Source organism: Platalea leucorodia (assembly GCF_965183815.1).
Source record: "Platalea leucorodia genome assembly, chromosome: 7".
Taxonomy (NCBI): Eukaryota; Metazoa; Chordata; class Aves; order Pelecaniformes; family Threskiornithidae; genus Platalea; species Platalea leucorodia.
The window spans coordinates 9,223,972-9,247,724 of NC_138829.1; the positions used below are offsets into that span (position 1 = coordinate 9,223,972).

A 23,753-nucleotide genomic window follows, 5' to 3' on the forward strand; every position below is an offset into this window, starting at 1 on the left:
TGAAGAGGCAGCAGACCACTGGGATGTATTTTGTCACCTTGCTTTTCCTCGTCATGCTTTGCCATGTCCTTGGGTCGCATCCCTGGTACCTGCCTGGTAGCAGCGTGCCTGCACGAGGAGCTGGTGGCCCTGGTGCAGAAAGTTCTGCTCTTACTGCGCTACAGAGAGAGCAGACCAGAAGAAAAGCGTACGTACTGAGCAATTACATAGTTATCATAAAGTCTTTTACACTTTTAAAGTATTTTGGGGGAAAAAGGTTGTAAAGTAAATCTGGTGCCTGGGACTAAAGTAGAGTTAATTTCTAAACGTAACAGCAATGAGAAATGTTCCTTAAGTCCTTTTCAGTCATATTAGCATCTGATTATCTGAATTGGTAAAGTTGATACTATGTTTATGAGACAATCTCAGAAGAAAATCAAAGCGCAGTGTTACGCGGTTCCTTCAAGAGGACATTTTCTTTGGGGTGAAACCCATTTCGCATATGACTTGGTATGGAAAGAGTTTAAAACTTTCTGTTGGTTGTTTAATGTGAATTTTGAAAAGACATTTGTAAGCGCTCAGTGTCTGGTATCAGTAAATGTCTGTTGAGTTGAGCAACCAGATCCTTTGCACCACCTCAAGAAGCACAGCCTTTTCTCCTAACTAGTTGTTTTGGTTGGATTCCTCACCCTGTGATTTCATGTACTTCAGGCAACTGGTTTAAATGCCTGAGTTTTGCCAAGCAGAGCACTGTTCGTATCTTCTGGGAATGCTCGTAATTTCTGCCTTTGCTTGTCTTCACCATTTGGTGCTCCTCAAGCCTCGAGGCTCCGTGTTGCCATAACCTGCTGTTGGATCAAAGAGCTGCAGCTGCCTTCCACCTCCGCCGGCCCAGCACCGCGCTGCTCAGGAGCTCTGCTCCGCAAGAAAGCACCAGGCTGGGGAATCAAACCAGTCAAAGGTCTTGGTTTGTGGGGAGGCACGTCCCCAGGACTGGGGAGCAGGAGCCATGGAGATGCCAAGCTGTGCTGCACCATTTCAGTTTTAATTCGTTATTGCAGATTGTTGAAACTTAATTTGTTTATTTTTTTCTGCAAGTAGACTGGTTAGGTCATCTCTTGTCTAGTCTTGATTAGATGTAATGGAGACGACCAAGAAGATTGCTTCATTCCCCAGCATATGTCTTTGTGGAATAATTTATTTTCTTCTCTACCCGGAGTACATAAATAGTGTATTACTACTGTACATTAATGTGATGTGGAAAATCAGGTTTTGCTGCTGTACATTGTGCCAATCCCAAATTAGTCCTCAGTTCTGTGCTGTTATGCTTTTTAATGGGTAGAATATTAAAAACTGTGTGTTCAGAAGAAGTCTTGATAAATACAAAAATTATAGTGAAATTGTAATTACAGAAAGTCATTATTGTTTAACATTTATCTAGACCCTTCCGTAGCTTTTTAAAGTTATTTCAAAATTTGGAAATGTTTTAATAATTCCCACTATACAGATAGAAAAACTAATACACGTCTTTTTTCAGAACTGGTATAAGGCAAATGGTTCAAATGATGGTAGATCAGAATCAAGAAGAAAGCCATGGTATGACTGTCAGCATGATGTGTTATTCACTGGTCCACGCTGCTTACCTGAAAACAGAAAATATTTTCTGAGTCATAATTTACAGATGAATCGTTGGCCTGTAGGCTCTGACAGAGAAATTCATGTTATGATGAAAGAAAAACAGTCACCTTCCTAAAATGGTTTCCCCAGCCTCCTGGTGAACATTTGTGGCTGTAAATTAAAATGGGGGGGAAAAAAAAAAAAGGCAACTGGGAAGTGTTCGGCAGATTTTTAGGACTGAAGAGGACCATACCAATTCCTGAATTTTAAATGAATTCAGTGTGGTGAATTTGTGCGTGCGCGTACCCCCATATTGAAAATACTCAGCAACATGTTAAACCTCCTGGATGAACATGGAAGGATGCAAATATCTGAAGGACGATCGTTAAGTGTTACTTTACTGTAGAAGTTGAATTGCGATTGATTTTGAACAAACATCCACCTAATTAAAATGTGTTCTTTTCTGTAGGTGAGAATACAGGAGACGGTGAATTGGATCTGAGTGGGATCGATGACAGTGAAATAGATCGGGTAAGGTGCCCTCTTACCGTGGCTGCCTCTGCATTTGGATATCCAAGAAAGACAAAATGGTTCTTACCTGGTTTATCCTCTCCCCTCACTGCCTCTTCGCTCTGATCTGTAGAGAGGTTTCAGTGATTTCAGTGATCTGAGATCAAAACTAATGTTCGCGCAAGCCTGTGAATTTGGTGTTCCTTGCCCAAGTTATATGTATGAGACTGCTGCTGCTGCTCTCTCTTACTGTGCTGGAATAATGATGTTTTAGAATGTCTTTTGTTCTGAAGAAGGACTTTCAAAAGTTTGGTGGAGCTCTAAATTAATTATTGAATTAACTTATATTCAACATAGGAGGCTGCCATGGAAACCAAACTGTAAAACCAGAATGTACAGCTTCTGTGTTCTTTCAAAGATTTCTGTAACATTTTCTGGATTTATTATTATTTGTGTGACAGTGAAAGATACCCTTTACCATATAGCCTGAATATGACAGACAGACGGCTGTGGAAAATAGGTTGTTGAAGGCCACACAGCAGGTCAACACTTGAAGACGTGACAGAGTCCGGCTCTCCTGACTCTGAACCTGATGCTCTCTCCAGCCGCCACGCTGGTTTAAAGTGTAATTTGAACAGACAATGCTAATGCTAAAAACTCCTTCTGGGGTACAGAATCATTGAGAGCGATGAGGTTGCATAGGGATTACTGACCTGCAGAATGTTGTTGGGGATGGATGAAGGAGCAGGAGAATGCTTAGCTGGACGTCAGCTGTGAAGCGGGTTTTGCTAGGCTGGGTGTTAGGACGGGTCTTGTGAATTGAGCAGACGTGGTATGGAGGGAGTGGGGAGGCTGAAGGTTTTCAATATAGCAAGTCCATAATTTAAACAAACACGGGGGAAGAACAAGCACATTTTCTCCTCCTCCTAGGCTCTGTGATGAGGTCATAACTCTGCTTTTATGACCTCACGTTTATTTCCACGGCAATAGACTGTATTATTGTAAGCTCAAGATTATGAACTCTCTAAAATCATAAGAAGGATGGATAACTGAGCTAGGAGGAAGTGAGTTTTACTATTATGGCTCACCTTTAATAGAAGCAGATGAAAGAGTAAAAATATTGGTCTGATAAACCAGGCCTTGCACAGCTGTTTGCTCACCTCGTTCACCCTCAGAGGAAGGACCCTTCCCTGCATTAGTTTCATTTGACTGGAGTTATTTTTCTCATAAAATCCTATATGTACATTTTACTTGGGAGAAAATCTTGAATGTTCAAACCCATAAGGTGGAGAAATCGCAAATTGTTTTTCTTCCACTTAAACATCGTTTTACAAGTCTTGGGTCTGCTGCTTAAAAATAAAGTGTCCTGCTCATGAATGATGATGCAATTTGTCTTCTGTGTTCTGCAGAAGTTCTTCACTCCCAAACAACATCAGCTGTAGAGAACTTTTGTTTCACAGGAAATTGTGCTAAATACTGGGTTTATTTTCGCATTTTAAGTAATTGAAGAGGAGATCTATCTACCAACCTGTCAGCCTGCCTGCTACCTACCTGTTTGTTTATTTCTGTAATTCATCTGAATAGTTCTAGGTGTGTTTTACAGCTCCACACCTACTAATGATGTTACCGAGACTAAGTGGAGTTAACAGAAAAAAGTGTAGATGTGGTTACTGAACCCAACTCTCTAAAATCTGGAGGACTAAAACTCCAGCAATCTAAGCTGGTTTCATTCACACAGATCTGGCCATTGAACTAACAATCCCAGTAACTAACTGTGCCTAAACCTTCACAGAAACCTACCCAGAAGACAGATGGTTCTGTTTTGGTAGCAGAGGGCAATGGTTCCCATACTGTTCTGAATTACAGACCACCATCAACATGCAGAATTACTTGCAGACGACCATGTTGTCATGGTACTCTCTCATATCATCTGAAAAAGATCATAAACCCAGGATCATTTTAGGTTAATTACAGACCCCGTACAATGAATCCTGGATGGTTGTTGGTCACCTCATCATAGTTTGGAAACCAAGCACTGTTTTTTGAAAACATGCCGTTGTTTTTTTCCAGCTGTAGAAGTTATTAGAAATGCTCTCTGATTATCACATCTCGGTCATATTTTCTTTTATTAATGTATTTTTAAAAACAGAATGTGAATTAACCTTGCCAGTGGTTTTTCAATTCAGTTTTGGTCTATGGTTTTCAAGTTGATTTCTGAAAGTAGGTAAACTTGTTTTGTCTTTTAGTATATACTTAACGAAACAGAAGCTCAGATAAAAGCAGAGCTGTGGATGAAAGAAAATGCAGATTATTTGAAGGAACAAAAAGGTAAGTATATAGGACTGAAATTCTCCTTTTGGACGGTGTTGCTGAAATATGAAGTCTGTAATCTTCATGCTGGTTACCCTTTTGTCATCTTTCAGAAAAGGAAGCAAGAATAGCAAAAGAGAAAGAACTTGGGATTTATAAGGAACACAAGGTATTAAACTGTGTGCTAATTGTGTCTGTTTGAAAATGTTCTGGAAAGTCATTACGTTTGCTGATCAACTCCATGTAGGATATATGGGCATAATGGTACAGGTCACCACTAAATGAGTAAAAGCTCTGGTATCTCTCTACCTGTTATTGAAATACAAGGCTATAATTTTTCAGGTGGTGAATAAAACACTTTCTTGCCCAAACTTTTGTTTTAAATTACTATTGTGAGAAAATTCTGTGCATGGCAAAGTCAGAGCTGGCTCTTTGCGTTTATGATTGCTGTCCTAATTGCTTGCTTATTTAAATACAGGTCTTAAGACATGCCTAATTTTTTTTTAACGTGTGCATGGGGAATTTGTTTGTACTTGCCATAACTTCGGTAGCTTTCTTTGCTCTTACAATAATGATTTCTTTATGAAGAACTGAACAGATCCTTGTTACAGTCACTTGAAGGAATATTTTGTTCTACCTTTCATAAAGAATGTGACAGTTACGTTAACAAATGGCATGTCCTGTCTCCATGTTTAGCAGTTTAAAGCAGCCTAATTGGCCGTATAGTCATGATTTACAGCATTAGTATTTTGTGTAATTGAGCAAGTGACAAGTCAAATCTTCCACATGCAACTAAAATCCATGTTAGTTTTTAGTGCGTATATCCTCTATCTTTTTTTCCAACTAATGTGAAAGACAGAATTTCCTACTTCCCGTAGGTATTTCGACAATAAAAACAAAACCAGACAATGAAACACTGTTTTATGCTTCAGAGTTTCCCATTCATCCTGCGCTTACAGAGATGTGGCAGTCTACCAGCAATTTTGAAAATTGTCTTAACTCGTTGGCACCACCAAGTAGCCCAAACACCCACCTTTTTGTTCGGACAACACAGGAGTTTTTCTCTAACTCTGTATTGTTTCTGACAGCTTGAGTAGAACTTGATTAATATAGTGCTTTCCAGTTTCAAGGTAGCACTTGACCCATGTAGGTAAACAGAGGGGCTATTATACATTAAAAAATAAATCTCCTGCAGAGCTTGGTGTTAAAACCTTCCTTTGAAAAGGAAAATGCCGAATGAGAAACAGAGGTTCTTTTTTTTTTTTTCTGTACCTACCCAGGCATTGGACATGGCTAGAAATGTTCTCCGGTGTCATTTCTCTTTGGCTGGCTCTGCGCAGCATCAACCTCCGCAGCGCAGCGCTGGGCTCGGGCTTGCAGCGTTTGCCTGGGAAGGGCAGTTGCAGGTGGCATTGCCGCTGCGCTCGTGTGTCTGCAGCCTCCTGCTCCCCATCCATCGGCGTTAATGCCAGTCCACGCTTAGAAAGCCGCTGCTAATATTCTTGGCTTTTTTCAGTGAGGAGGAGGAGTTGGGTAGATGCTCTCCCATGCCGCATTCGAGCTTGATACAAAATACCGTTGCAGTTTTGATACGGAGTTCTCAGTGCTTAGGGGAGTCGTGACCCAGCTTGACTCTAAAGGCAATTTTAGCAGGGGAATTTCTTTATTTCCGTAGTGGGTGATGCTGTCAGGGTCCCTGTTCCTCTAACAGGACTTCACTCCCTTTTTTTTTTTCCATGTGTGAGAAATGGCCCGTGTTTCTTCTCTGGCAGCATTACAAATACTAAGTAAAGAATTTGTAATAAACTGTGTGGGCATTTGGCAAAAAGCGAACACTTATCTCTTGGGAGAAAAGAGACCTCTCAGTCTCGTTGAGTGGCAGGAGAGGGATCGCTGGCTTAGCCCGGCCGCATCGCCTGTATCCCCGCATCAGCAGCACCTGAGCCAGGACTGCTGAGCTGCGGCTCGCCCTTCTGCTTCACGGAAACTTTGTTTGTATCTACATCACTAATTTTATATTTTAATTAAGCCAAAGAAATCTGCAAAGAAGCGGGAGCCAATTCAAGCCAGCACAGCAGGAGAGGCAATTGAAAAGATGTTAGAACAGAAGAAAATCTCAAGTAAAATTAATTATAATGTGCTAAGGGACCTGAACAGCAAAGGAAGTAACACACCAAAGAAAGAGGATGACAGCACTGATGACAGCACCAACACCAAGAAGCTGTCAAGAAGAAAATCTATTGCCAGTAGGAATATAGCCAACCCTGTAAACAGTGTGGGAAAAAGGTACTGCAATTGTTCATTTATATCTCTGTCTGTGAGACTGTCTATGTATCTTTCTGAGCCAGACAATGTAGGGACTGAAACATTTGTTTGAGGCTAAAATAATGTCGGGGCTCTGTTTTTATTTATTTTGCTTGCAGTGTCGCGGCGGCACCTTATTTATAGTTCATGTATCAGAGGTCTGCTTTGGTGCAAGTTAATCATCCTGAAGCCAAAAAAAAAAAAAATCAATGGAAATTCATAAACGTGAATCTTTCAGCCATGGACACCTTTTCTTCATATACTCCTGACATTTGCTGTCCTTCCTTTCTAAGTTGTCTGTATCAGCTGACATGAGACTAAATGTTCGAAAGCTTTGGCTTTTTGCTTGATTTGAAAAATATAGTTCCCATCTGTTTTGACAGCTAACTGTTTTGATTAGCTTTTATTTTAGTTTTATTCCAAACTTTTGTTGTTAATTGATGACACAAATATAGAGCTTTACAGTAAATATGCTTGTCGGTTTTCTGGTCTGCATTTGCAAATGTTTTATAGTGTGATGAAAGCTACTATTTTAATGAGTAAAATATTCGACTTGCCGGGCAGATTTGTAGTGTGCTGTAAAGTGTATAAGGAGATTGATGTGTCCTATCTGCAATATTCAACTATTTTATTCGTCTTCAGTTTATGAAACCATGTCGGATGATCATTTGAATCGTGCCTACGTATAGTAATTTCTTACTTAGATGTTACATGTTTATTTACTGCCTAAAATACACAGTTTTTCGCTTCCAGAAGTATAGGCATGATGCCACAAGGAAATCGAGGTATTTCATTCTGAAATGTAGGATGGTGTCTTTGCTCCATAGTTCAGCTTTAGGCATGTGTTACAGCCAAGCGTGGGTAAAGGACGAGGGAGGGTGGGAGGGCAGCAAGAAATCATATATTTGTACAAGAACAGGAGACGTAGGATACCTGAAAGCGTGAAGCTGGGAGGGTTAGTAAGTGCACGTCCCTCAGAAGCTAAGCAAAATAAGGATGTCTAGACCCAAACCCCTTATTTTGACTTCATTTCACGGTGAGGTCAGAGGCACGGTCTTCAGTTTTGGCTGAGAAGCCAAATGCCAAAGCCAAAGCTTTGCTTCTCAGCCAAAATTGAGGACTGCGCCTCTGGCCTCACTGTCACTGGGATACAGGTTTTTGCAGTGTACCAAACATCTTTTCTTTCTTTGCTGTACCTTCTTTATTCTGTATTTTACCAAGATGGCTTCATCCTCGTTCAGCTTCTCACTCTTAATATCAACAACTTTGCTTTCCAGTTCTTCACTCGCTGTGGATTTTAGTCTCCTCTATAAGTTGCTACTTGGGGTGATGTCTAATGACCTGAGCACGTCAGTTTTCCACTAGTGAAGGAAAGTGAAGATGCGTTGAGGATTAACTCACAGCATTTAGCCTGTACTTTATTTGGATTTAACAGGTGTTAATGAGTCATATTTCTGGTATTTCTAGCAAAATATGGCCGATTCAGTTGTCTGAAATGCAATGCTGCGATGGGAAGTAGGGGCTGGTCGGGATCCCAGTTGCATTTCAGAGCTCGGCAGTAGCATCCACGCTCGAGCTGCTTCACCACGTCTGAACCTTGTCACTTCTGAGATTTGCAGAAATGTTGGGCACTCGGAGCTCCTGTTGAAATCAGCACGTTAAACTCTTTAACAGGTGTTAAACTCTTTGGAAAATCATGCCATAAATATTTAATTTAACAGTGGTGCAACTTGAAAAGGTTTCTAAATAAATACAAATCAGTATTTTCCAAAAGCAGCTAATAAAACATGTTTATTTTTCCTCTTGAGAGCCTAAAGTACGTCCTTAAGATGCATAACAGAGTTTCCTGATGATGATTAGCAGATCTCGGATACAATGAATGTTGCAGCAGAACACTTGAGAGGAGGTTGGGGATCCATGCAGATACGTGAGTTAAGGAGATTTTGCACTCCAGAAGCAGGCAGTGTTCTTGCTTAAATAATATCAAGGACTTGGCAAACCATTAGTTGGACTTTTTTTTTTTTTACAATTAAAGATTTATGACATGCTTTTGATTTTTTTGCTAGTAGTCTAAATGCCATGCCTTTTAAATGGCATGCATAAATTTCTGTGTTCTGCATTGTTCTTATACGCCATGCATTCATTGCCTTTGTTCAGCATTGTTCCTCTGAGAGGTGAATGGCTAAATACTTTCCCAGTGATACAAAAATCATGGTAATTTATATGCAATTAATAATAATAAAAACCCTGAACGTTGCTCATTAGAAAATGAATGAAGCACATAATGTATCTTTATCCAGGAGTCATTGGCAGAGATCTTGCTAACCGTTTTGGTTTGTAGTGATTTACAGTCCTGCGAGTTTATCTTTATATGTCTTAAATATTTAGTAAGCTGCATTTGACTGCAGTAGCACCTTGCATAACCAATGCTTTGATCAGGTCCTTTAGTTCATCTGAGTTCTAGTCTGATTTTAAAGAGCTACTGATTTAGTCCTGGTCCCAATTAGAAGGTACCAGTACCAAGTTACAGGGAGCTTTACAGGCTGGGAAAGGAATACTCGTTCTTGGTGATTAAAGCAGCACTCTTGTAAAGGTATAAAATTAGGAAAGTAGATTTTTTTTTTTTTGAATAAATAAATATCTTTATTGCTTTCCTTTTGCAAGCCAAGATTTTACATACCTCACCAGGTTTGGATAGGTAATGCGACCAAGTTTGTCATGTGTCTTAGAAATCAGCTTCATATACAGTATGTAGCACCCTGGAAATATGAAGTGGATCTTCATCTCCATCTTTCTAATTGCCCCTTGCTGTAAAATACTCTGTGTTGTTATTGCTGCATAGAGGACTCCAGATTATCTCTAAAAAAATGGTTACCCCAGCCAGACATGGTGCAATCTCTGGGTGGTTTTTCTTTTTTTAATATGACATAAACTAGCAGTTACAGTGTTAATCAGTTAAAAAATTAGAAAAACTTTTGTTTACTGATGTGATAATGATAAACAAATTTTACAGTCTTGTAAAAAGTTGTTGATTTGCAAGAAATTTATAAGAAGCTGGAATGCTAATGCATGGTCCCAGGATCATGCTTAAACTGGATATTCTTTCAGTTGGTGGCCCTTTTAATATAGCTTTGTTGCTACTATAATCACTTAATGTTTACTTGGATTCCAAAGATTATATAGTTTATCTACATATTATTTCATAAAAAATACTGATTTTGAAATCTCAGAAATGTTTTGTATTTTCTGAAATTTTGTTAGGAAGGCACTTTCAAAGAATTCTTCCAAAGATCATGCAGATTTCTCCTTTTTAGATGAGTAGACATTATATACATCAATATTTTGAGAAGCAAACTGAAGAGGTTTCTTTCTGTGCAACTTTTAGAAAAAGACATGCTTTTCTCAGACACATCTCCCAGAGTTATACTGGGGTTTTACTTATTGTATCTGTTAAGATGGTAGAAGACTGGTAATGACAATATAAGTAATTTTAGGAAATTTTATGTTGTGTAAATGTATTTCATTACATTTCTTAATGCATTTTTGTTCCAGTGGGTATCACAGTTGGTGCTTCGTACGCAAAAGCCGTTATATTCTCTGTGTGTTAGAGATGTGGCACAGTAGATGTTACCATAATAGATGTTGCAGCTTTAATTTCAATTACCAGTTGCACAGTTTATCTTCACTAATGTCTTTTGTGCATATGAAGCATAAGAATAATATGTTGAACTCCTCGAAAGGAACAGTTGCCACTTTGAGCTACTTAAAACCTGAACTCCACTTAGAGCTGTGCCATGGGCTGGAGCTCTTCAAGTCCAATAAAGAAGGGTTTTAGGTCTGGAAGCTTTTGGTTAGAAGCTTAATAATTTATTTTATATTTCCTTGAGCTGAATCTTACAACATTACTTGTAGAGTGAAATGTGTTGTACCAAGAAAATGTGGGAACGAGAAAGCTTGCAAGTCACTACTTTTTAAAAATTTTAAGCCTATTTATTGCTATGTGCTTGAAATTGGTAATGATATCAGAAAAGACAGGATATATTATCGGGGGAATAAATGTGTCAGGTTAATCTCCTGAAGAATTTGCCTTGGAAGAAATGAAGCAGGACTGCAAAGCACAGCTGAATCCGTTGTAATGAAACAAGGTTGTTCTGAATGGAAGCATATGAATATATAATAGAAAACCAAATCATGCTTGCTACGAATATGACAAAAGCCCTTGGTGGAGATCTCAAATTTGATTAGATTTGGAAATTCACCTCCAAATTCTCTCCGTGGTCTCACTTGTATTTATCGACCATCCATTTTGCTTGTACACGTTGGCACGTGGCTCCACCTGTGCTTCGGAGCCACGGGATCTGGGTATTGCAAACGGTGCGTTTGAAGTATCGGGGACTTGTTCTGCTGCTCAAGTTCCTGCCCTGGGAAGGACACTTTCAATTAGTATCTGCTCCAGCTACATTTTTGTTGGCTTTTCAATGAGTGTCATGACACCAGAAGAATCCCCTTTATTATTTGGGAGAATGCATGTAGTACTTTTCTACAGCCTAGTGTTCGGCATCTCATTTAATCTGATAAATTACTTGGTACTTTCTTGGCTCTAATTGGAATCAGATTCCTCCGGAGGGGGTAAAATATGGGCAGAAGCCTAATTTAGGTGCTTTGGAGGAGCCTGACGATCCCACGCTGCAGAGGGAGCCCGGGGAGACGGAGTCAGCTCCCCGCTGCGAGGCGATGGGAGCACCGCGCCTGGCTCCCCCCAGCTCTGACCCCCATTCACAGCTGGCCCTTTCTGGTGGCCGGGATGTGCGTATTACTCCGTGAGGCAGAAGTTTGTTTTGATCTCATTGACTTTGCCAGATTATTTTTGGCAAAGTTGTGGGTGGGAGGGAGGAAGCATGGGTTGCTATTTATCACACCCAGCCTGAAAACTTTCTCTTCACTTGTTGATACTGCAGATGTCCAGCAGAATCTATATTTCTTTCTCCTGGGGAATAAGGAGGGAAGAAGCCCCAAACTGCCTCTTTCCTTCATATCCAGGATTACTGATAATGATAATCCCTTGATTTGTAGTTTTACTGTTTCGGCAGGTGGAGGTGGTCTGCTGAGTGCCGTGCCGCGTCTTGGCTGGGTGCTCCTAACTCAGCTACAGATCTGATTGTCCTGAATGCTTATTCTACATTGGTCATGGCTTATAGTTTACTTTTATAAACGCAAAGTAAATGGGTTTTTAAATGTACAATATTTTTAGTCTATTTTACCTATAATACTGGTATTTGTGGAGGGGAGGAGCGTGAGCTCATGTTTTCCAGATTACTTAGATCAATCCAAAACGGCATGAAACAAAGCTCAGCTTGAATAATCCAAGGGATTCCTGGGTGTCTGAAGTCCCTGTGTTTGGCAGATAGGAAGCTTTTCAGAGAGTCTTTTCCATGCTAACTTTGGTGGTATGCATTCTCTGTACAAATTGGCCCTTGGAGATGGGATCTTAAGAGTGTTTTCATATGCTTTAATTTTCCACCATATATTTTTATTTTTCAGAATTGCCTTTCAGCTCTTTGTCTCATTTACCTTTGATATCCTGTTTTTCTCTCTCTGCTTTGAAGTCTGTTACATGGTTTGGAATTCATGTGTATTTACTCAAAGTGAGATATTAAATTTTATTTCCTGTCTTGTGCTGCTTCAGGCCTTCTTTTTGTATGTGACTAACGTGCTAGCACCAATTTCCCACCTGGAATAAAATTCTTACAGAAGATACTGGGAGTACTTGTTGAGATGGCGGTTAGGAGTTTCTTCTATAGCTTAATTATTATTTGGTTGATATTTTTGTTTTTTCCTCTGGAAGCAGTCTCGTGTTGGCTATGGCATTAACTAGGCTGTGATTCCTGGGTATGAATGTACATGTGGTGGGAGCCTTCCCGTTGAGCGTGTGGAGTCAGCTTTTGGTTTGAGTATTATGTACGTGGTAAATAAATTCTCTAACCACTTTGACATAACTGTTTTCTTATGTGATGTGCGCTTTGAGAATTTCTTTGGAGTATAATTTTATGTATGTTTGTGCTTTGCTGTGGTATAATCATTTAAATCAAAGGTTAATCAAAATGATTAGTCATTTTGAACAGGAAAACGGTGACATTTGATAAGTACCTCCACTTATAATAAATCTTACCAGTCTTTTCCAGTCTTGTAACTTTTAGAGGGACAAGCTTATACAAATTATGTTTAGTATTTTATTTACAAAAAGCAAAGCCAAGAAAAAATGAATTCAAGACTTCCAAGGCTCTGCTTTTCAAGTCATGCATCTCCTTATTAAAGTTAGCTGTATGGGGGAGAGCTTTACGAATGACCTTGAAAGGAGCTGACGCATGCATTTACTTGTTCACAGTTGATTTGAGGAGCTGATCTAGTAAAGCCTGTAGTAACGTTGTAACCTGGCTAATGCTGCAGGTTACTGCTGTTCATGTGAGCTAAGCAGCCTTTTGTAATAGGGAGATAAATCAGAGGCAAGAACTGAAAAGAAATGTATCTGACCCAACATGTTTTAAAATGAGTGTGTGTTTTTAACTTCTGAACGCTAAAATGTGATGGCCACCAGCCTTTCCTTCTTCATTAAGTGAGGACACAGGAGGAAAAACGCATTGCTTCTGCATGTAGCAGTGGGCTCCTGAGCAGACATGGAGTTAAGCAGATGCCAACAAAAGGCTTGGGAGGTAGGAACCAGCACAGTATCTGGGGAGCCATGTGGCAGGTTATCCCTTTACCGTCAAATTCATTTCTCTTGACACTGAGATAGGACAGAAGGATGGGGAAAGAATTTTCTTTTTCCCCAAAAAAAAGAAAAATCAGTTCCCCGAACCCATCCTTCCAGAAGCCGGCAGGTGTTTGTCAGGATTTGACGTTTATTCTGATTACTCAAGCTATTTTGAAGATCAGTTTCCCCTGGTACCAACGATAGCATTTTTCTTTCACATCTGACGGGCTTGATGCTCCTAAAAATACAGCCGCCCTAAACTCTGAAACATGTACGGGTAGAGCTTTGCATGGCTGCGCTCTGTGCCGTTGGGAAGGGAGCTCCTTCCCAGCCACCGCCCGGCGCAGCGCGCGTCCCCCGCCTGCCGCGTCCGGCTGCGCTTCTGCTGCCGCTGCAGGAGCTGCTGCTGCCACTGACTCCCAAGTCGTTTCAGCAGTTACTCCAGCAGCTCGGCACTTTTCTGTCACACAGCGTCCGTTCGTTAGGGTGAGGTTACCAAAAAGCTCATTCCTTCATCCTTCATCCCTCAATCCTTTCCCTTCTCCTGCGGGAGGCAAGTTACAGAATCGTTTCCCCCTTCCATCCCTGTTCTGCCAGTGAGTTAAGAGAAATGAAATTGAAGGTTTTCTAGCTTGTTATGTTATTAAAATGGAGTATTTTTCCTAAGAATCCCAGGTTGGGATTCATTAGTTTTTGAGTACTAGAATAAAATGCCAAAATTTCAGCATGGCAACTAACCCACCTGTATTTTCACTCTGTAAAATATAATTGGAGAAAAATGCCCCTGGAATAGCTTAACAATAGGAGAAATAATGTAAAGAAGCTTTCTTGATGTCAACTGTACCAATTTCTGTAAGTTCAGTGATGCTGCAAATCATCTCTAGTTGTACATCATTCATTAAGAGCATTCAAATTTTATAGTACAGACATTTAATGTTGTCAGAATTTGGTTTAGTGTAAGGATAAGGGAACATGTACTGCTGGGACTGCAGAGGAGTGTTCCTGAGCTGTCATTTATTTGGACTCATGAGAACCTTCAAGAAATGTATATAAATAAACCCTTCAAGATTGGGTGAGGACACATCTAGGTTTGTGCGAGTGTTTCAGCAATAAGAAGCGTCTGCCAAATCTAGCGCTTGGTTCCATTTACCCCAAATGATTAGAATGCCTTCAATTTAAAACTAAAAAGGCATTGATCTGGCTCGACCTCGTGGCCCAGACCCAGGTCAAGTCTCCTTATTTTTACAGCAGCCTTCTTGTTTGTTTAATATAAATTGGTTATTGCTTTTCTGCCTCCCACTCAAGAAAATCATCTCCTTGTCAAATTCCAGGGGAGGTCAGCTGGGCAGCGCAAAAATGCAGGGGGGATTTTTGTGACAGTCTGAAATAATTTCATCTTGCATTTTAAGACCAAATAGGAGCAATTTTAGCCCAGAAGATAATTTTGTGTGACAGTTGGATTGCGAGTGCCTTGTTTATGTATGTTCTCATTTTCAGGTTGGTTATAAGAAAATGATCTGCGAGCTTTTTCTTCCAAATTACACTCAGTGGGTCTAATGGGGGACTTAATATAAATATGTATGTGCAGTCTCTTGAACTTTAATAGCGTGTTAGCAAAAACAGTTATATGTGATGTGGGGGGTGAGGGGAGTGGGAAGAAACAAAGCATTAGGAAGCGTTATGGCTCTTGTTATCAAACCCTAGAGGTGCACGTCTTGCTGTCACGGCTGGGAGTGCTTCAGCGCGGGGAAATGCTCGTTCTCCGTCTGTAGATTTTTCCCATTTATTTCTTTGCGTTTTCACGGGTGGAAAATGGTTGGTTTCTGAATTGATTTTCCTTTGCCGCTAGTCCAGCAAGGTCTGCTTGTTGATCTTTACAGTATATATCTGCTCGTTTTTTTAGTATAAACCAGGGGAAGTGTATGTCTGATGTGTGTTAGATTTGCAAATGAAGTTGAGTCTTTAGTGAATATTTGTTGAATGTTGAAGGAAGTGGAGCAAAACAAGCAAAAAATTAACTTTTTTTTCACTACAGTATGGCATATGTTATTTTACCAAGACTAATACCCAAACTAGGAGAGCAGTCACATGAAGCTTCTTGTTTCTTGATGTTTGTATGCATTGCCAGGCTGGAGAGCTGGCAATCATTATGTGGTTATGACTGCAGTTCTTTCACCGTGGCTGGGTACAGTACTGGAAAGTTATAGCAGTTTGTTGCAAAACTTGAAGTACTGTTTGTTCACATAATATTTAACAGCATCTACATAATTAGTTTTAAATTGGCCAGTGTGCTGTAACTTAGTCGTTCGTGTAAGTGCTGTTCCATTACCCAGTGATGCTTCTGGTGTGCTGACTGATTTCAGTTTTACCTTGCTGCAGCTGTTACTAAATATAGGATGAAACATAATGAGATAATTTCTAAATGTGGTCTTGGAGGATATATGCAGCAAATTTAACTTTTTCTTCTGTTGTTGAATTACTAATTTATTGTGAGTCAGAAATTTCTGCCCAGCATTTTCCTCTTCCTCCAGTACAGCACAACGATAGACTGCACAAACCCATTGCCGTGTTTAGGATATGCAGGAATCAAGGTAACTTCCCCACCTGCTCTAGAGCAGCCCATCTCCTTCTCTTCTGTGATACAGACCCCTTCTTTGTGACCCAGAAAGAAGTAAGGGAGGAAACCACCAGCTTTTATGTATATTTTCCTCTCTCCTCATATTTTACACTTGAAGAAACCAGTGCTGCTACAGAGGTTGGATGGGAAGGTACAGAGTAGAGTATAGCGTGTATGGACCTCAGGACCTGCAGTCCGCCTCCCAGGTGCACATGCAAGTGGAGAACCCTCACCCCAAGTGCTCTTCAAGGCATCGCCTGGCTCAGCACCTGTCAAAAACTGTAGACAATTTGAAATCTTTCCATTCAAGCAGGACTGTGATAGCTGGCAGGGGAAGGATACAGTGAGGCTATTAGAGCCCACAGCGTGACATGGTGCGATAGGTTTGAAATCTGTATTGATATTCAGAGTTGAGTGCAACCTTGCTAAATTGGAGCACTGGAAGATGCATAGACACTGAGAGCACTCTCAGGTCCTGTACAGAATAGAGGTGTTGGGCATGTATTTAATAGTCTGTTGTCTCTTTATTCAGAAACAGTTTTAGATGTGGATTTTATGTGAAGGAAATATAAGCTACTTTACAGCATAGTGTTCTTTTAAGAAGTTATCAACATATTTAATCTGAGTGTTTTGAGATCTGAAGTACGAAGGACACGCATACAAATTTGGAAGCGGAATGAAGTGGCTGGCATATTTATTTTGTAAGGTTATCTTTGCCTGTCTGGAGTGGTGACACGGTAGTTTTTATAGAAAAATGGTTTTGTACACTTCTGCATGGATTTTATCATGCAGCAGTAAAGAAACAAAATAATTTGGAGTCCTAACTAAAACTACTGTTGCTGAAGTTGAGCGAGACAATTGTCAGATTAAAGCTGTAGTTGAATCAATCAGTCATCTGATGAATTAATAATGGAGATTAAAGTCAACAGCGAATCAAAGGATTAGATGAAGAGAAGCAAGACAGAAATTTTAAAACATAGGACTGGTTATTACAAGGCAGCATCGCCTGCTGCCCGGTTCCTGGAGGCAGAGACGGGCCCTTCCAGTTTGGGCTTTAGTAAGTCAATTTAAGGGTTAATTCTGTGCCTAAATGTGCTACTTAGATGAAAGAGGCTTAGAGACTTGTTCTTTTTCCATTTCCTGCCAAATGAACTGTGTACAAGCAATATAGGCTTAAAAAAATTGACATGCAAATATAGCACATCTTAAATATGTTTGTACTTTATTCATACCTTTTGAAATATTACAGAAAAAAATTGATGGGAACAGAGTAGAAGAAAGGTGAACTCCTTTCTGTAGGTTGTTTGTGGAACAAGGTGGGTAGGAGAGCAGTTCAGGTTGCTCACGTCGCTGATGGATGCCTCCTGCGAGCTTTCTCTGGGTATTCCTACATCAGGCTGTACCTTCTGGGAGCTCTCCTCCTTCTCCTCCTCCTCCTCCTCCTCCTCTGGACAGTGTCCAGAAGATTAGGATCATGAATAGCTCTCAGTGATGTGGCCGTGCAAAAAACCGACCTTTTGCTGATGTGTTCATTCGTGATACTGGTTCTGCCACACCTCTTCAAATCTTCTAAACCCGCTGGTGAAATAAGAGCTTTCTTTGCCTACAACCTGGTCCAGTCCAAATGTGATTTTGACCTTTGGGCAATGTGGAATATAAAAAATTATTGGGCCTTACTGTCAGATTTTATATAACTTACTTTTATTTTTAAAGTCAGAACATACATACTCCAAAAGTATAAGAGAGAAGCTTGCTGAAAAAGCTTCAGTCTCATCATGGGAAAAGTTCAGAGTACATATACATAAATTTGCTTAAATCCCTGTAGGAATAGAACAACTTTTTATCCATACATCCATGTTTTCATTTCCCTATTATTACTCTTGTTCCTTTTCGCCTGCAAAGCACTGAGGTAATGAAATAATTTGGTTTAACTGGATTACATACATTGATCTGGTATGGCTCAGACAGACTGTGTCATACATTTCATGAAAATAAACCTAAATACTGATTCATTAACTCTAAAAGCGTGAAATGACAATACTTAATTCTGTTCTATTAAAAAAAAAAAAAAGAGGGAGGGGAAGCATGAAGGGAAGAAAAGGAAAAGAAAGGGCTAATTAAGGATTTAAAGCCACTGGGGTCTGGGGCTTTTTTTTGCAACCAGTGAAATGAGTCCAGTGTAAAGTGTGGTGTATGTAAGCCATAAGAAATCATAAATTCTGTATAATGCAAAATAACCGACTAGCAAGTGACTGACTAGCTGGAGAGGTCTTGGTTGGAAGGGAAAGGTTTCTACAAAAATTAACCTCATCTGGCTGACCTTTGCTGACCCTGGCAGCCTCTCTTTTAATCTAACCTGAAGAGATTAGAAAAACCCTTAACATCAAAAGGAGCCGTAGACGCTCTTGTCTCGCAGAGTCCCATTGTGTTTAGGAGTGATTTATCAGGAGGCAGCAGCCTGCTCCTGCTCCGGAGCCTTCACCCGCTGGCACCAACAATGCGGCGATGGCTGTAGGTCAGGCTTGCCATCTCAAACCCTGCCTTGGAAAAACAATGCACGGCTCCCAGTGTGATGGATTGGAAACCCGGCTCCGGGATTCATTTGCCCAAACTTGTTTGGAAGATTTGCTGGTTTTACTGCATCAACATTTTCCAGGTGCTTCCTATATTTTATCCAGGAGTGGATAAATAACTCGTATTTTTTTCAACTACAGAAAATACAAAAATAATTAAATCACATCAAAAGTTTGTCTTTCAGCACATGGTAATGTGGTTCTGGACTTTTTTTTTTATATATATATATGTATGTGTGTGTATATATATATGCATGTGTGTGTATATATAGAAAAAAACAAGTTTTACAGAAAAAGTTCTTTAAATAGCTGTTGGAGAAAATGCAGGTTTTAGGCATTTCTTTCTATCTCATTGGGAGAATTGACAGACAACATTTCTAAGATCCGATGATTACTAGGCTGTAGTTTTCTATTAGCTTTGGGTTGGAATTTAAAATTACTCCTTAAAACATAAGTAGGTCTTAAATTATGAAGCAGTAGGAAATCCTGAGATCCAAGGCCTTGAGTGGGCTTGCAGTATAGGATATATTCATTACTTTGTTGCTACTTCAGTAGCTCACAGGTATTAAGCACAGCATTACATTAACTTTTTGGTGAAGACCAGACACTAGAAAACACAAGTTTACAGTTCAGCATTTGCTGATAGGATTTGCAACTCAGGGAAGTCCAGATTTAAGATGGGTTTTGCAGAGTACTTGTGAGAGGCCAGCCGCAGTAACAGATGCATTTTTGTCTAAATTACTTTACCTTTCTTTTCAATTTCAATATCTGCTGATTTCATTTTAAAACCCATTTTAAAGCAAATGAAATAGCTAAGACCTTTTCTAGCACAGTAATCAAGACCTTTAATAGCCTACCTCTCTACAGACCACAGTTTTAGGAGCTGATGTTTGTGGTGCTCTTGCCTGGGCTGGGCAGGGTGCTAGGTGTACGCTGCAGGAGATATGGTGGAGCTGAGGGTACCCATGTTAGGCTCTACTTCCAAGTCATTTTAAAGGTTGATCAAGATTTTCAGGCTTTTATTGGGAGATTTATCTTTTACTAAAGCTCTCTCAACAGCAGAGCTCCTCTTGCCTTTGCGCCATGCTCCATGTCACAGCTGCAGAGATACCTGGCCAGCTTCCAATTTAAATTCACTTAATAGGGTAAATCTGAAATGATTTAAACACTCTCAGTTTACCACCATAACCAAAGGGTCAAAGCCAGGAGCTGTAGAAGGCACTAATAGTCAAGAGAGTTTTTAAAGAGGAATTTAAACATAGCTGCTTTAAAAATGTCATTAAGATGAGATAGGGAATGCTTTAGGTAAGCAATTTCAATCACCCAAGCCTTCTATTTATGGCTCACCTTAAGATTTCCTATACTGTAACATACCTAGAGCTGGATTTTCTCCCACTGACCTCCGTGGACTTTGGTTCATGCTGTGAAACTGTGGAGCAATGTGTATTTTGGTATGTATGCAGGCACCGGGAAGAATTGCGAGACTCGGTCCCTAACAAGGCAGGTCCTTGACTGAATGGATGTTCTCAGGCTTTGTGCACGCTTTTGGAAGGAAACGGTAAAACAATCTACTTAAGAACATCTGAATTTTTGCCAATTTTTGCTACAGCTTTCCCTGATAAGTTGCTAAACATGCTGTCTATCGCTATTGCTGCAAATATTTTCCTTTCTTTTCTTTTGTGCAATGTTTTTTAGGATGGGCATCAACCTTGTGTTTAATGATCTTGCTTTTCTTTAGCTCTTATCAAGTGTATCTCAGTGTTATTTATTGTCTTTCTGTCTAACTTAGGCTTTTAGGTACTGTTTTGACTGCAGTCTTTCTCAAAATCTAGAAAAAGAACCTTTCATTTTGCATGAAAAGGAAAAAATAGCTGTTTTCCTTTCAACTTTAAAAGCACAAGAAAAAGATTAAATAGGAAAGTGGAGAAAAAATGATTCAAAAACATAGAAAGGTGCTCACTGATTAAACTGTAGGGAACATTCACATATCTGCCATTTGGTCTCCTGAAGATCAATACTATGAGACTAATCTATGATGCTGCAGCAGTCTATAATAACTCTAACGTATTATCTTTCAGAGTATTATTACTGGAATAAAAATTGCTGGTTTTAAATTTTGAAGATATTGGGATACTCATCCTGGCATTCATTATTTCATAAAATGGATCAACAGTGTTCTCTGTGTGCACACACAGTTTGATATTCTTTCAAAATGATATTGAAGGGCGATCGTGCTGTGCCAGTGATCCTGTCCAGCACAGTTACACTTGGATGGATGCCAAAAAAACAGACCAAAAAAAAAACCCGAAACACAAGCAAAATGTGACTGTTTTGTATCTGATGCTCAGCGTTACAAAGGTGTCGTCTCTCTCAGTTGGGTGACGAAGGGAAGGCAAAGGAGTGTCCGCGTTGGCATGATTTTGCCCAGTGAGAGTCGCAAAATCAGCTTGGGAGTTTTTCGCGTTGACTTCGAGTCTTTGTAAGTTAGACACTGGGAGTTCGTAATTTGGCGAGGAGGGAGAGGCATCTTTAGTAATGTGTTTATTGCTGTTCTGATAGGCAAGTTATAAAGTTTGGGCTAATTATCATTTCCTGTGTCTCCGTAAGTGGATTTGAAATGACTCGTTTTCTCTTGTGCTGTAGTAACTTTTGTCATTTATTCTTTTTTCTTTCAAGCAACTGAATGCCATATTGCCTCTAAATTGGGAAAATATTAGATTTCCTTAGCCTAATCGTAGAGTCTTGTTTTTGCAATTATATTTCGAAACACTGATGGACAATAGTCAGTGAAAGCAAAAAGGCACAATTCTTACCGTGGCCGGATTTGGAAGCCTCTGTTATAAATATGGTTATAAAGCAACCTGTGCCATGAGCAGTGGAACTAGCAAAGTCTAGTTTTCTGCTGATTGCCATCTTCTTTCCCTTGGTCATTCCTTTCTTCCCCTGGAGCAAGAGCCCCAGCTCTCCTCTGTGAGCCTTTCCTGCAAGCAGAGATGGGTTTTCTGGTGCGAGGCACATAGCTGTTGGCCAGCTGATACCCGCGTGGGACGTGGTCAACTCTTTCCCCTTTGGTGGTGGAACTCTTTTGGGTCTCCTCTTCCTACATTTGATTTTCAAAGAGCATAGGAACTTGGTTATTTTTGTGACTTCTACCTCTGTTGGATTTTGTGGTCCCCAGACATTTGGAAGGGCTGGAGTGGAGTGAAAGAGAGATAGATGGACTGTCAGCCTGTCGCATGGTTATCCTTTTATAATTATCTTTTCCATACAGTGGAGAGTGCACCTTGTGTGTGTAGGCAAAGACTTGAAAATAAAGAGTGAATTTCTATTACACAGTAGCTGATTTAAGAGGATTTTTGGAGTTTTTTGGGGGGTTTTTTGGTGGCTTTTTTCCTCCCCCAACTGAGCTACTATCTAAATGGCTTCTAACATTTAGAAGCTGTTGTTCTTTTGAGCAATTTTTCAGAGTGAATCCAAAATCACAGCGTTGCTAGGGAAAGACTAATCTTTAACCTTCAAAAATGCCTACATTAAAGTTGCCCAATGTCAGCAATGAATACGTAGGTGTGATGCGTTTTATCAGCTTTGCTTGTAGTGAACCAAAGGGAGTTTGTCATAACACGAGTTGCTTATTGATGACATGGTTGTCTGTGATTGATGAAAAGTGGCAGATTTATTTCAGCTTCAACTCTTTCCATTAGCATTCCTATCGACCATCTGGCAGTGGAAAACCTCACTTGTGAGATAGACTAGGATCTTGTTAAAAAAATTAAAAGATTTCTTGGGGCCTTTTTTTTGCCCGTGCCTTGATGAGCCAGAAGGTTGTCACTTTTAGTGACAGTTCTCATTGCCTGAAAGGGTTGAGACTGATGCTGTGTCAGCCTGTGACTTGTTTTTAATGGTTTTTAATTATTGCTTTGATCACAGCAAACATTTAGTTAATGGTTATGCAAGTGTCATTTTGTGGGCCTTGTAGCTCTTCCATAGCATTCAGTTGTTGGTTAGAGTGAGAAGGAACATGTTGCTGTTTAAATGGGAGGAACAGAGCAAACAACTTTTTTCAAAATGGTGCCTACAGAAAACTAGAACTTCCCCTGAATTACTCGATTATGAAAATGTCATATCGTAATCAAAATCATGTGACCATGCTTAAGATACCCTAGCCAAAATCATGTAAAGGTCATGTACCAAGGAGAGATGTTTAAGGGGCAAAAAATGAATTCTAAATTAATTGCGATGTTCCAAAATGTGGAGATGCTTCTATGTCCATTAAATGGTAGGTGTGTGCACTGATATGAGAGAACTATGGAGCTGGCGTACAAAGGGTGATGAAACCTCAGGACATTTAGTGGAGCTCCTGCAACAGTACTAGGAATTACATCACGATCTCAAGTGCAGCAGCTGCTCTGGCCCTGCCGTCCCCTGATGAGTAATAGTGTATCATCGGGGCTGTCTTTGGTAAACAGCTTTACGGGGCTTTTCTGCTGCAGTGTTTGGCACTTGGAATTGTAATGCTGTCTCTGGCTTCCCACCTGCAGCATCCCCTGCTCCCCAAAAATACTGTAATTCAAAATAAAGGTACTAAATCTTGTGGTTAGGACCCCTTACATCCATATTTTATAGGGCACATTGTAAAGATTAATGTTATTTATGTGTTGCAGAGAGGTGCGTTATGGACAGAGAAAACATATTCTATATGAGTTTCCCTGTATCTGCAGGGTTTGCTTAAAACAATGCTTTTAAGTCTTTGTTAAACATACTTTTTTGAGGGGGGAGAAGTTTGAAGGATATATTTCTATTTCTCAGAGTGTGATAGATTTCTGTCCAGGATCTCCAGGGCTTGACCTTGGTGGCCGTAAATATTTTAAATGGTTCCATGGATATTTCAAGCTTGTGGCTTGTTGAGGCGTAATGCACAAGGGACTTCTTCCTAAATGGGCTCCTCATTGCTCTTAGACTCACACAAACATTGCAGCGAGTGAAGGTGTTAACAAAATATGCATGAAGGTCAAAGTGACAGGTCATATTAGGAGATTACTGGCAATAGTTCTCTTGAAGAGTAATCTCCTAACAATTTATTCTCAATTTTGTA

The 23,753-nt window shown here is 40.0% G+C and overlaps 1 protein-coding gene across 4 annotated transcripts in view; it reads left to right on the forward strand.

Moving 5' to 3' along the window:
* BRF1 (BRF1 general transcription factor IIIB subunit) overlaps positions 1-23,753 on the forward strand; it is a 175,139-nt gene that overhangs the window by 123,693 nt on the left and 27,693 nt on the right. For all 4 annotated transcript variants that reach the window (XM_082318546.1, XM_082318545.1, XM_082318548.1 and 1 more), the window contains 4 exons: positions 2,066-2,127; positions 4,353-4,434; positions 4,530-4,585; positions 6,446-6,702. In XM_082318546.1, the coding sequence (XP_082174672.1) occupies positions 2,066-2,127; positions 4,353-4,434; positions 4,530-4,585; positions 6,446-6,702 (457 nt within the window). The remainder of the gene's footprint in view (positions 1-2,065; positions 2,128-4,352; positions 4,435-4,529; positions 4,586-6,445; positions 6,703-23,753) is intronic.